This window comes from Daphnia pulicaria, chromosome 1 (assembly GCF_021234035.1).
Source record: "Daphnia pulicaria isolate SC F1-1A chromosome 1, SC_F0-13Bv2, whole genome shotgun sequence".
NCBI classification, from domain to species: Eukaryota; Metazoa; Arthropoda; class Branchiopoda; order Diplostraca; family Daphniidae; genus Daphnia; species Daphnia pulicaria.
This window is the reverse complement of record NC_060913.1, coordinates 23,234,453-23,248,154: the sequence shown is the minus strand read 5'-3', so window position 1 is coordinate 23,248,154 and position 13,702 is coordinate 23,234,453. Positions and strand designations below refer to the sequence as shown.

Here is a 13,702-nt window from a genome sequence, read left to right as displayed (position 1 = left end):
AAATCTTCGGGATGGATACTGGAAGTCGAAAAATCCGACAAAGACGGAGATGCTAACCAGTCCAAGGAATACCTCGGATTCATTATCGACACTGCCAGCATGACAGTCCGTCTTCAGGAAGCCAAGAAACAACGCATACTACAACAAGTTTCGGAGACGATCTCACACGGATCAAAATCGTTTCCAGCCAAAGAATTAGCCGGAACTATCGGGAAAATAGTAGCAACGGAACCGGCACTAGGGCCGATAGTTGTAATAGCAGCCAGAGCTTCTTACGCAGTTTTAGAGGAGGCCACACAACGGAGAGGATGGAATTCGTCGTTGGTGATGAGTAAAGAAGCTCAAGACGGCTTACAATTCTTCGTCGACAATTGCTCAGAATTTAACAATTCCCTCATTCGATCGGCGGCTACTGAAATTTCTGTCCTGTCCATCATCGGACTTCCCAGTTCATTCATGAAATCTAGTTTCGTCGCTAATCATGTGCGTACAAACGAAGAAAAAATCTGGGCCAGCGACGCGTCCGGATATGCAACCTGTGCCTACTCAATTAAAGGAGATCACCTTTATTTCCGTGGAATTTTAAACAAAGACGAAAGAATGTTGTCTTCCGGTCAACGAGAACTACTGGCTGTCGCAAAAACAATGGAATATTATGAACAAACAGGCACGTTCACCACCAAGGCCACCAACATCTATTGGCTCACTGACAGCCAAAACTTGGTGACTTTTTTGACAAAAGGATCGGGAAAACGTCACATCCAAAAGGATGTTTTTCAAATAATGATTCGTTGCAAGAGACTTAACACCAGAATTATCCCAATCCATCTACTACGAGACGACCCCCGAATTAAGATAGCAGACGATGGTTAAAAGACGACTGACACGGACAATTGGCAAGTCGATGACCAAACTTTCCAAAGGAACAGGACAAGATTTAAATTCACCATCGATCTATTCGCTTCCGACCGCAATTCAAAATGCCAACGTTTCTATTCCAATTTCTTTTGCCCTGGTACGTCAGGCATTGACGCTTTTTCCCATTCGTGGGATGACGAAGTGGCTTGGATCTGTCCACCAATACAGGAGATCATCAGAATTGTTAGACGATTAAAGACTTCAAGAACTACTGGAATTTTGTTCGTACCGAAATGGAAAACGGCGGATTACTGGGTGGAAATCTTTAACAATGAAGGCAGACTTCTGTGGCCTTTTAACTACATGGCCTTTCATCATTCAAGGAACTTACAATCCACATTCTCCATTTGCAGGGAAAACCAAATTTGAATTTCTTCAACTTTGTTTTGACTCACGTCTGTAGGACCAAACAATGTTTCGATTAAATAAATGACGAAACGGCGAATGTGACAAAGACTGCCAGTTACCTTAATTATTATTTGTACAACTCAAACTTTCTTTTGCAACAACTCCGACATAGAGAGACGACTTGGGATGGAGAGATCAACATATTTGGCGGGCATTGCATCGGAACGCCACCCTCCCAGACGTTTCAGCTGTTTGTCAGTAGCTCCATGAGCTGCTGCTGTAGTCGCTCCACCTCTCTTTCCAGAATGCTCACCGTAGAGTATCTCGTCGTAACCCAACAAGTTCATCAACTTCTTCAGGTCAGTCAAAGCCCCACTGTACGGTACAGATTTGGCAGGATTTGGGGAATTTTTGGCAGTACACAAAGGAACGAGATAACCATCGTAGGAAAGGCCAAGGAATCGGAAATAGTTCAACGTAAGCTGAACAGGAAAGCGTTTAACGTCTGGATTTGAGGCTACTACACGCTCACCACCCTCGGTATACTGGTCGTTCTTCCCACCTTTGAATAAAATCCTCAGATGGGGCGAAGGGTCCGTGACGTAGTTGACGTCTTTTCTACAAAGCTTGACGATGTCGCTAAACCTTCCGAGAGTGTGATACTCCATCGAGATCCTCGTCCATACTGTTCTCCAGAGAACAACAGACGCCCGCAGTCCGTCTCTTCCATGTTGAGTTTGGTAGAGGTGGGCATACATCTTGTCCAGAATTTCTTCAGTAATTGGCAATTTGGCAGCACGAGTCTGTGGGTGTTCATTACGAAACCCACGAAACAAAGTGGATATTGTTTCATGAGTTGTCGGCGACGGCAGCATACGAATCCGATGCTCATTAGCAATGGCAGCACTCAGCATAACAACCTTGGAATAGGACTGGTCCCGCATCATCACGAGGGATAGACAAGCGGCCAAATGCTCATGACCAACCCCAAACTCTGGTACTTGGTTTCGGCAGCAAAAATCACGCCAGATTCCGTACACGCGGTCGTACTATGGGATCGAAGGGAAGCATGTTTTCACTGGCATACCACTATAAGTAATGAACGAAGGAATACCTGCTGCTTTGTTGAGCTTCGTACGGATTTCGACAGATAATGCTGAGCGGCTTCAAGACCCAAAGACAACTCGGATTTCTGACCCTGGGCAGTTGACACGATATCTAGACTTTGGCTCTCCATTTTCTATACTACAGATTTGGACAATACCGCTCACGAAATAACAGCAGCCGATGGTACTTTAAGACCGACGTTGCCTCGTATATGTTTTTTATTCTCATATAGGCATCATACCAAATCGATTGCCTCAATTTAGTTCCATTTGCTTGCCACTTTTATTTCAGAGGGTTACAGGCACTAATCACCTGGTATCTGGAATGAAGTGTTAGGGGTTTTTATGACCCAACCGCTTGCTTGGAACCTAATTATTTGATAGAGTATACAGTAGTATACAGTAAGGTACAGTAGTGAACGTAAGAGAAAAGTGTACTTTTCAAACGTGTTAACATTGAAAAGTGATCACTTTTCTATGAAGTGAATGGTTGTAACCATATAGTCTTATATAAGACTATCTGGCAACAGTGTTTCCAACACTGTAGCAGACAACTATTCACAAGCAAGTCCCGGCCGGGGAAACACGTGAAATTGTCCCACCCACCCACCCTCAGGAGTGCTACGCACTGAGTGTTGGAACCAGAGGGTTACAGAACCAATTCAGAGGGTTACAGGCACTAATCACCTGGTATCTGGAATGAAGTGTTAGGGGTTTGTATGACCCAACCGCTTGCTTGGAACCTAATTATTTGATAGAGTATACAGTAGTATACAGTAAGGTACAGTAGTGAACGTAAGAGAAAAGTGTACTTTTCAAACGTGTTAACATTGAAAAATGAAATCTACATAATGACAATGTGAAGATATTCGCAATGCTGTATCCGGAGGAAGTCAACAGAAAGCGGGAAATCAATGATGACTGTGGTTGTTGAAAAAGGTGCTATAACCCCGAAGAGACGTCTTCTGTAGCCAAACGTCAATGACTGTTGTTTTAGGGAAATGAGAAATGACTTGCTCTGGATGGGGAAGAATTCCATAAACACCGGAGGGGGATCTATATAGATAACACCTGAACGTGGAACAGTAGCTCCGAACAGAGGAAGAACATCATGAGCGTGCACCCTACGCTGCAAATGTTCAGTAGATTTAACAGTCATCAGTAAAAGAAGCCATATCGCGAGTGTGCGCTCTTCATTGGACGCTTTAGTTGGTTAAAGGAGTCATGAGGCGAAGAAATTGAATTAAAACAACAGTATTCATTCACCATGCGCCCCTGGGTGGGATCGAACCACCAGCCTTCCGGTTAACAGCCGAACGCGCTAGCCAATTGCGCCACAGAGGCATGGTGATTGGTTAACGACACACTCGTCAAGTTCAACAGGCAAACCAAACATTACATTTTTTTTAGTGTGGCCAACGCTAATAAAATGTTGCAGAAACATTGTGGGGCTTCCATAGTGTAGAGGTTATCACGTCGGCTTCACACGCTGAAGGTCCTCAGTTCGATCCTGAGTGGAAGCATCAGTATAACGTTAGGAAAAAATAATCGTAGGAGAAAAGGAAATGAAATGGAATTAATAACTTGTAATGTATCTTATCTTAATGACAACTAGACTAGAACAAGTAGACATCTGGAAACTACACACAGACAACCAACCAATCATAGTAAAAGTTATCTCACGGTTCCTGGAAAGGATAAAATGTCGTCAATAAGACTTGGTTCATTACATTGGAATAGAGCGCAATGGTAAGCCTGGCTAGCTCAGTCGGTAGAGCATGAGACTCTTAATCTCAGGGTCGGGGTGAATCGGCGAAATCTGTATTATTACAATCTGGCAACGTCTAATTATAATTTGCGCCTCTCTTTATCTCTCCTCCCTTCTTCTTCTTCTCGCTGTCAGTTCCCTCGCCATTTTATCGTCTGCTGAAGCGTGATTTGCATGAGCAGCGTGTAGTTTCTGTTCTCTGACAGACTTGCTTGTTCCCATTCTTGTGGTCAGTTACGATAATTTAGTGATATTTCCGTCATTTGTATCAGGTACAATAATTCCTTGTTCTTTATGTGTGCCTGAATCTAAAACATCATTTATTTATTCAGTTGAAGTCCTTTGTGACATGATTTGATTGTGAGGCATTGTAACTGTCAGGCATCGTGATTCATGCTCTTTACTTCAAGTCATTGGTAACTTTCCTTCATTGTCATAACCTACACCTCTTTCTAATTTAATGTGTTCCCTCATACCAGGTGGGTTGTCATATTGTACGAGTGATTATCACCCTCTATTCTTGTACATGAGTATCCTGTTATTCCCAGGTATTATTACGCCTTATAATTTATTTCCCTTTCGCTTTATTAAACTATTCAATTATTAGGAACCAAAAGATACACAAGTCCATTACTGACTTTCTAGTCGTTCCAGTCAGCTGCTTACAACAGCTGATGCACCCACTCATTTCAGGTTCTCGTATAGTGAGAACATTTGGTCCTTCGAACCGGAGCTGAATTCTCTACAGCTCCATACAAGATTTATTTCATCTTTATGTTCACTGGTTCAGCCCGTTGAGTCTTACGGCCGTTATCCCAGCTCGCTTCTTATCATCTCGTAGCACGTCGGTGCACCTTATTTCGGCCCCAACATGGATGGTGGCTCGCAAGTCCTGGAGGAAGAAGCTATCGACGAGGCCATCTTAAGACTAGCAGCCTTAAAGTCAAGAAGATCGACGTTGCGTCGCCAGATCACGATGACCAACAGACAGATCAAGTCTTTGATCAGTGTAAGGGGTTCAAGAAGAGCCTTGCGCGGATGTCTACGCCACGTTGAAGAGTTGCTGCTGGAGAGTACACGGCTGCATTCCGAGATATTATCGATCGAAGACAACGACGCGGAGGCCGAAAGACAAGATTCTAATCATTTAGGCTATATCACGCGTTCGAGTGATCTGGCCATTGCTGCGCAAGTCTATTTGAACAGTCGAGATGGAGACGCCGAGTCGGTCATCGGACAAAACATCATCCCGAACCCAGCGCCTGTGATCCCAGCGCCTGTAATCCCAGCGCCTGTAATCGACCCAGTGGAAGCACAGAGAAGAGAACGTGCTCGTCAGGAAGAGGTTGCCAACGCGTTGATGAGAGCAGAACAAGCTCGTGAACGAATGGATAGGGCTTGGGAGGAAGCGGATGAAGCTCAAAATGCTCTCAGGTCTCTGGGAATAGAGAATCCAAGAAGGAATCAGCTGCCCGAAGAGGACCGGTTTACGTCAGTTAGTCAACGCCCTATTACTCCAGCCGAAGATGGATCGGAGCAGCAACGCCGAATGAACATCAACAACAATCAAGAGAATCCTGACACCTGGATCGACCTATACAGTGCGGGCCTGCTTCCACCCGTCGTTGCCACTCATAGCACGCGTTCATCAGTGTCGGCCGAGCTAGAGTCTTTTGAAGGAAAGGCACTCGAATGGTTCTCTTGGATTGATCTATTCAGAGCACTAGTACATGACACTCCTAAGTCAGCTGGTGAGAAGTTGGCGCTTTTGAAGAGATACTTACGCGGAGACTGTTTGGATTTAGTCTACGGTCTAGGAGGTGGTGAACCAGCGTACATTGAAGCTCTTGTGCGTCTGAAGCAGACTTGCGGACGACGTGACGTCATGAGAGCAGCCCATCATCAAGCCATCGGGAAACTCGAACCAAAGCAGGACCCGGGATCATTCAAGCGATTTGCGGAGAGGATCCGCACTCATCTATTTGACCTCAGCAGGATCGGGGAGACCGGCACAACGGATCTGATCGAGAAAATTTGCCTGAAGCTTCAGTTGCACGATCGATTGGCCTGGAATGAAGGGAGACGAGGACGGATTGAAGATCGGAGCCTGAATGATTTCGGTATGTGGCTGTGTTCTCGCGCCTCCGCGTATCAAAACGCGTTCAGCATAGCAGCAGACCAGGTCAATCCAAACTCGAGCAAGCTATCCAATCAGAAACGTCAAGCCCGGACAAATCAAAGTTCGACCAAGTCATTTGACGGGCAGAAAAAGGAGTTTAGTCGTTTTAACGGTAAACCGTTCTGTTTCAAATGTGAGAAGGAGCATCGATTGGTTGATTGTGAAGATTTTAAATCGCTTTCCGTCGGGGAACGTCTTACATTTTGCATGCGTCGACGTCTTTGCTTCTACTGCTTTTCAACCAAGTATTCAGTTCGTGAGTGCGACAGACGGAAGATATGCAAGCATGCCGGTTGCGGTTTTTATCATCATCAGTTGCTGCATAGTTCCACCAAGGAAGGTTCGCCGTCGGAAAAGGAGAGTGAAGAGAAAGCAAGACCTACGACAGCGAGGACTGGTGCCCCCCAACGCGTAGCCATGGGTATGCTGCGACTACCAGTAATGGCTGAAGATGGCAGTTGGGTTTTAGCCAACATTTTTATCGACGAAGGAAGCGACACGACTTTAATGCGTAGTGCATTCGCCAAGGTGCTGAAGCTTCGTGGGCCACCTCAGTTTCTAACCGTGGACGGAGCCGGTGGAGTAATCACTCGTCATCGTTCGAGTAGGATCCAGTTTCGAGTTCAAGCTGCTGATGGAGATATCCTGTCTCTGGAAGGATCCACTATGAAGAAGGTGGCTAGTCCAACACCGGTGACAGACTGGAATAAAGAAAAGGTCCAATGGCCTCACCTGGCGAGTCTCCCGCTCGGAGAGACAGGAGGAGGAGTTGACATTTTAGTTGGATTAGATCATGCCCATCTAGTAGCGGTCATTGAATCAAGAGTCGGATTGGAGAAAGAACCTATCGCCTCCAAGACGGCGTTCGGGTGGATCGTTCGAGGTGTTGTTGAAGGTCGAGTAAACGTTACATCCGTTCGGAGCTGCAAGATATCCGGAAGCGCCTCGTTAGCCAATCTCGCCACGGAAATGCGTCGGTTTTGTGATACTGAAGACTATGGAACCGAACATCAGATTGGGTGTGTCTCACCTGAGAATAAACGAGCTCTCGAGATCGTCCAGGAGAAGACGAAACGATTGGAGGTTGGTTACGAGGTACCAATCATCTGGCGTGAAGGAGAGCCCAACTTGGACAGCAATCGTCCGATGGCGGAGAATAGATTCCGGAGCTTGCTGAACCGTTTCAGACGTCAACCGGAGTTCGAGAGGGACTATCAAGCGGCCGTTCAGAAATACCTAGATCAAGGTTATGCATCCCGTGTTCCAGATCCGGCCAGCGCTCTATACTTTCTAGCACATCATGGAGTATATAAAGGGACGAAACTACGAGTAGTTTACGACGCCGCCGCCGCCTTCAAAGGAAAATGTCTGAACGACGCCATCATCAGTGGTCCCGCCTTGCAGCCATCATTGGCTGCGGTCATCATCCGTTTCCGTGAAGGAGAGATTGCCTGGGCCTCAGATATTGAGGCCATGTTCAGCCGTTTTCGTCTTTCTAGTGAAGATCGTAACTACTTCTGTTTTTTATGGCAGGAGAAGGACGCTGCCGAGCTAATTGTTTGTCGAATGGATCGACTCCCATTCGGAGTCAACTGTTCACCGTTTGTAGCTATCTACACCGTCCGTCGCATTTTAGAAGACGCCGGAGTGCCAGAAAGTGTGATTCAAGCCGTCAAGGAAAGAATGTACGTCGACGACTATTTGGGTTCCGCTCCATCAGTAAAGGAAGCAGTTGAAGAAGCCGTTACCGTCAAGGATGCATTGGCCAACTCGGACCTTAACCTCCAAAGCTGGATTTCAAATTCCATTGACTTCCTGCGAGCAGTGTCAAGAACGGAGCCGGAACCTGATTCAATCTCTGCTCATCCGCTCACGGGTGAGAACACAGAAAAGGTGCTCGGAATCGTCTGGGATCCAAAGGCTGATCTGCTGGGATTCAAGGTGGACAAAATGCTCGATTCTTCCTTTTCAAGAGTTGATTTGGTCAGCAAAGTGGCCAGCGTCTTCGATCCGTTGGGTACAGCATCGCCCTTTATCGTCAAGGCTAAGATCCGTTTGAGAATTTTGGGTCTCAAAGGGCTCGGATGGACGGATTTAATTACTGGTGACGACGAAATTTGGTGGAGAAAATGGTTTCTCTCTTTAGAGCAGCTCAACACGATGAAAATGCCACGATGTCTGTTTCCCGATCGAGCCCAGATCTCCACGGTTGATCTTCACGCCTTTGGAGACGCTTCGGAAGAAGCCTATGCTGCCGTTATCTACCTTCGCGTTGTCTACTCAGATGGCAGGATACTGGTACGTCAAGTCAAGGCAGCGAATAAGATCGCCCCGAAGAAAACTATTTCAGTGCCCAAGCTGGAATTGAATGCTGCGTTACTAGCTGCTCGTCTTCTTCGAACGGTTCATTCCATCCTCGAGCCAATGATTCAACGGCGTTTTCTCTGGACGGATAGCAGTACGGTCCGGAATTGGATCCGGGCGACCGCGGCTTACTACCAAGTCTTCGTGAGCTATCGCGTCGGAGAAATTCAGACCATCACGGAGCCAGAAGAGTGGCGTTTTATTCCAGGAGTATTAAACCCAGCCGATCTCGCCACCCGTTCATCGATTGATGAACAGCCAATTCCGTCCATGTGGTTGGACGGACCGGAATTCTTACTTCAATCGGAAGATAGCTGGCCAGTGGATCTCCCATGGATGGCTGTAACTGAAGAAATGCGCTCGTGCCGTTCATATTCTGCCGCCGTAAAGAAGGATCCTGGTGATTGGAAGGAGATTCAAATAGGATCCGGCGACATTCCAGCCCTATCCAAGCTGGACGAGAAATATCAAGAGCTGGTCAAGGCGTGTCAGTCGGAGGTGTACGAAAAGGAGTTGCATCGTCTCAAGAAGGGCAAACCGCTCCATTCTACTTCGAGTCTGTTGGCCTTGGCTCCTGTGCTCGGTCCAGATGGCGTGTTACGGCTTGGAGGACGGGCTGGACGCGCAAAACTACCATACGACCAGTTACATCCACCTCTGCTTCCCGGGAGTCATCCATTCACCGAGAAAATCATCATCGCCTTTCATGAACATCTTAAGCATGTTGGTACGGACTTCCTGCTGTCTTATATTCGCCAGCATTTTTGGATAACGAGCGGGCGAGAAGCAATAAAACGGATCCGACGGAATTGCGTTATTTGTCGAAGAAACCGAGCGCAACCTGGCGAGCAGTTGATGGGAGATCTCCCCGATTCGCGATTGGACTCCGGTTTTCTTCCCTTTACACGGACCGCCATCGATTTGTTCGGCCCATTTGAAGTCGGTCTCATTCGGAATCGCACGGCCAAACGATGGGGCGTGCTATTTACGTGTATGGTCACCCGAGCAGTTTTTCTGGAGCTCGTCCCATCTCTTTCGACGTCAGACTTTCTTCTAGCATTGAGAAAGTTCATTTCTTTGTATCGAAAGCCGGAAGTCATACATTCCGACAATGGAACCAACTTTGTCGGTGCTGAACGAGTGTTACGAGAAGCAGTGGAAAAAATGTATGCAGATGAAGCTATTCCAAAATTCCTAAAAGAAGTCAACATCAAATGGACCTTCCAGCCAGCCCGGACCCCACATTTTGGTGGCACGCACGAATCGCTGGTCCGATCCACCAAACGAGCCCTGTACAACGCCTTAGAGCAAGAAGGGGACAAATTTCGTTACCCAACAGAAGACTTGTTCCGCACATTGCTGTATGAAGTAGCTGGACTTCTAAACACCCGGCCGTTGACCTACGCTAGCTCGGATCCGGAGGATTTTCGGCCGCTCACTCCGAACGATTTCCTAAATCGGCCGCCGACGTCATATCCGCCTGCTGGATCCTTCGACGATGCTTCGCCTCGAGAGCACTATCGCTACCTGCAGCGGGTGCTAAATTTGTTTTGGAGCATGTGGAAAACTACGTATTTGCAGTCGTTAGCTGCAAGAAAGAAGTGGAAGATCAAGCGTCCAAATCTGGAAGTGGGCGACGTCGTATTGGAGATCAACAAGAACTTCCGGCGTGGAGAGTGGAGTATTGGACACGTCGCCAAGGTATTCCCAGGCACAGATGGATGTGTTCGAGCTGTCGATATTCAACTTCCAACCGGAATCTTTCGCCGAGGAATAACTGAACTTTGCCTACTAGAATCCAGATCGTCCGTCCAACCGGACTCGGGGGAGAATGAATCGGCGAAATCTGTATTATTACAATCTGGCAACGTCTAATTATAATTTGCGCCTCTCTTTATCTCTCCTCCCTTCTTCTTCTTCTCGCTGTCAGTTCCCTCGCCATTTTATCGTCTGCTGAAGCGTGATTTGCATGAGCAGCGTGTAGTTTCTGTTCTCTGACAGACTTGCTTGTTCCCATTCTTGTGGTCAGTTACGATAATTTAGTGATATTTCCGTCATTTGTATCAGGTACAATAATTCCTTGTTCGTTATGTGTGCCTGAATCTAAAACATCATTTATTTATTCAGTTGAAGTCCTTTGTGACATGATTTGATTGTGAGGCATTGTAACTGTCAGGCATCGTGATTCATGCTCTTTACTTCAAGTCATTGGTAACTTTCCTTCATTGTCATAACCTACACCTATTTCTAATTTAATGTGTTCCCTCATACCAGGTGGGTTGTCATATTGTACGAGTGATTATCACCCTCTATTCTTGTACATGAGTATCCTGTTATTCCCAGGTATTATTACGCCTTATAATTTATTTCCCTTTCGCTTTATTAAACTATTCAATTATTAGGAACCAAAATATACACAAGTCCATTGCTGACTTTCTAGTCGTTCCAGTCAGCTGCTTACAACAGCTGGTGCACCCACTCATTTCAGGTTCTCGTATAGTGAGAACACGGGGGTTCGAGCCCCCCGTTGGGCGTCATTTATTTGCAAATAATTGCAGATGAAAGTTAGAAGTTGGGAGACGATCGTTAGAATTTTGTAATCATTCCAGAATAATTCTATAGCGGATTGTAGTTTCCATAGTGAAGTGGTTATCACGTCGGCCTAACACGCTGAAGGTCCTCAGTTCGATCCTGGGTGGAAACAGGACAATGTATTTTTAGAAAGACTATCAAAAAAGCACATTTTGGTTTTTTGAAAAAGCCAAGCATTCATGTTTCTTGTGAAAATGAAATCTACATTATGACAATGTGAAGATATTCGCAATGCTGTATCCGGAGGAAGTCAACAGAAAGCGGGAAATCAATGATGACTGTGGTTGTTGAAAAAGGTGCTATAACCCCGAAGAGACTTCTTCTGTAGCCAAACGTCAATGACTGTTGTTTTAGGGAAATGAGAAATGACTTGCTCTGGATGGGGAAGAATTCCATAAACACCGGAGGAGAATCTATATAGATTACACCTGAACCTGGAACAGTAGCTCCAAACAGAGGAAGAACCTCATGAGCGTGCACCCTACGCTGCAAATGTTCAGTAGCTTTAACAGTCATCAGTAAAAGAAGCCATATCGCGAGTGTGCGCTCTTCATTGGACGCTTTAGTTGGTTAAAGGAGTCATGAGGCGAAGAAATTGATTTAAAACAACAGTATTCATTCACCATGCTCCCCTGGGTGGGATCGAACCACCAGCCTTCCGGTTTTTTTTTTATATATTTAAACGATTTATTGTCACGATTAAAATTTAAATTGCTTTACAGATACTTGGGGCATTTATGAGATTTGTGACATAAGTGACTTGCTGTGGCCAAGGAGAAACATAACAAAGAAAAAGAAACATTTCGAGTCGGAAATGAGAGAGGACAAATGATTTTGGTGAAAAATGTGAAATTTAACAATACGACATCTGGGGGGGATCCAAGAAATATTAATTGTAATGAGAGAACAATTTTGTATAAAGATAAGAAGAAATCTGTTGAGAATTTTGAGAGGGAATATTTATGGATTAGAAGGTGACATCTGGGGAGAATTTTTTGAATGAAGGAGGCTTGACCAGAGAGACCGTATTTCATTGATGGCTGGGGTGAGGTTTTGGCTGCGGGCGGTCCAGACGGTAATGATGTAGGATTGGATGAGTGCCAATATTTTCTCTTTATTGGGGCCATTTCCAATGTCTCCATTTATTGTTGATTTGAGTGGTTTTTGACATCCAAGTTTCGTTAGTTGAATTCGGAGCCATAAACTTATGTGAACTTTCTCAGAACAAAGTAACATAAGATGGTCGTCAGTTTCTTGGCCGCCATTGCATAGAGGACATTGGTCATTTCTAGAAAGTCTGAGGCTTGTGAGGCGCATTTTGGTAGGGAGCTGATTATGGTTGAAATCCCAGACCAGTTCAGCGTTTCTTCCTTTCATTTTGGCCACCCAACGCCAGATGGAAGCCCAGTCGAGGTCTGGTTTCGCAACTTCGGTTCTCCCTGGTTGCCCAAGGTTAGTGATCAGGTGATTGTAGGTGGCGCGGTGATTGGATACGGTTGACGATGTGAAGATGCCAGCTTTAAGTAGATCGGTGATGGTTGAAAGTGCGGTGGTGAAGTATGGATGTGATGAATGGGTTGTATTAAATCTGGGCTGGATGATTTGTTGAAGGAGATTCTTGAGGTGTGGACCCAACCAATAAACGGCTGCAGCTCTCTCAATAGCCTCGGGATGGATTAAAGATTTAAAGATTTGACGGGTGAAAAGGGATTGGAAGAATTGAAAAAGTAAGGTGACTCCAAGTCCACCTTGGAGTCGGGGGCGGATCAAAACATTTAGGGGTGGGTGCTCTCTTCGTTCTGCCCAAAGAAATTTGTTGCATTTTTGTTGGAGGAGAAGGGCTTGGGTTTTGTTGCAAGGGAGTACATGAGCTATATGAACAAGTTGTGATAAGACATGTTGTTTGATGAATAGGACGCGACCATAAAAAGTGAAATGACGGTGTGTGTTTGTGATAAGAATATTTTGTATGATGTTGAACTGTCTTTGCCAATTGTCTCTTACTGTTGTTTTTATTTCAGAAGAAAAAGTAATTCCAAGAATTTTCAAATTGTCTACTTGAGTTATCCAATCATGTGGCCAAGTACGTTTAGGATGAGTTTGATTGAAATTGCTTCTACGTGGGATCGAACTCCTAACCTCAGGAAATCCCAGCCGACGCCGCTACCGTCTGCGCTACTACGGCCTGTGGACATTGATTTAAGGTCCAAGTGCCTAGACCAAGTAATTTTGTCTTCCCCTTGTTAATACGTGCATTTGTCCAGGCACAAAATTCTAGAATAATCTCGCATGCACGACGTACATCTTTCATTGATGAGACAAAAACTACTAGATCATCTACATATGCACGAACTTTGATGCGTTTTCCGTAGTGTTCAATTCCGTCAATACCCCTAGACAAGCAAACTAAAAGTGGTTCAATATAGA

The 13,702-nt window shown here is 45.6% G+C and overlaps 1 protein-coding gene and 3 non-coding genes across 4 annotated transcripts; 3 read left to right on the top strand and 1 right to left on the bottom strand.

Moving 5' to 3' along the window:
- Nucleotides 1-3,642: 3,642 nt before the first annotated feature.
- Trnan-guu lies at nt 3,643-3,716 on the bottom strand. The gene has a single exon. It is a non-coding gene; the product is annotated as a tRNA-Asn (tRNA).
- A 106-nt stretch (nt 3,717-3,822) lies between these two features.
- Nucleotides 3,823-3,895, top strand: Trnav-cac. The gene has a single exon. It is a non-coding gene; the product is annotated as a tRNA-Val (tRNA).
- Nucleotides 3,896-5,011: 1,116 nt separating this feature from the next.
- LOC124313041 lies at nt 5,012-10,558 on the top strand. Its single transcript, XM_046777760.1, has one exon. The coding sequence runs from the start codon at nt 5,012-5,014 to the stop codon at nt 10,556-10,558; it is 5,547 nt and encodes a 1,848-aa protein (XP_046633716.1).
- A 756-nt stretch (nt 10,559-11,314) lies between these two features.
- On the top strand, nt 11,315-11,387 carry Trnav-aac. Its single transcript has one exon. It is a non-coding gene; the product is annotated as a tRNA-Val (tRNA).
- Nucleotides 11,388-13,702: the final 2,315 nt, after the last annotated feature.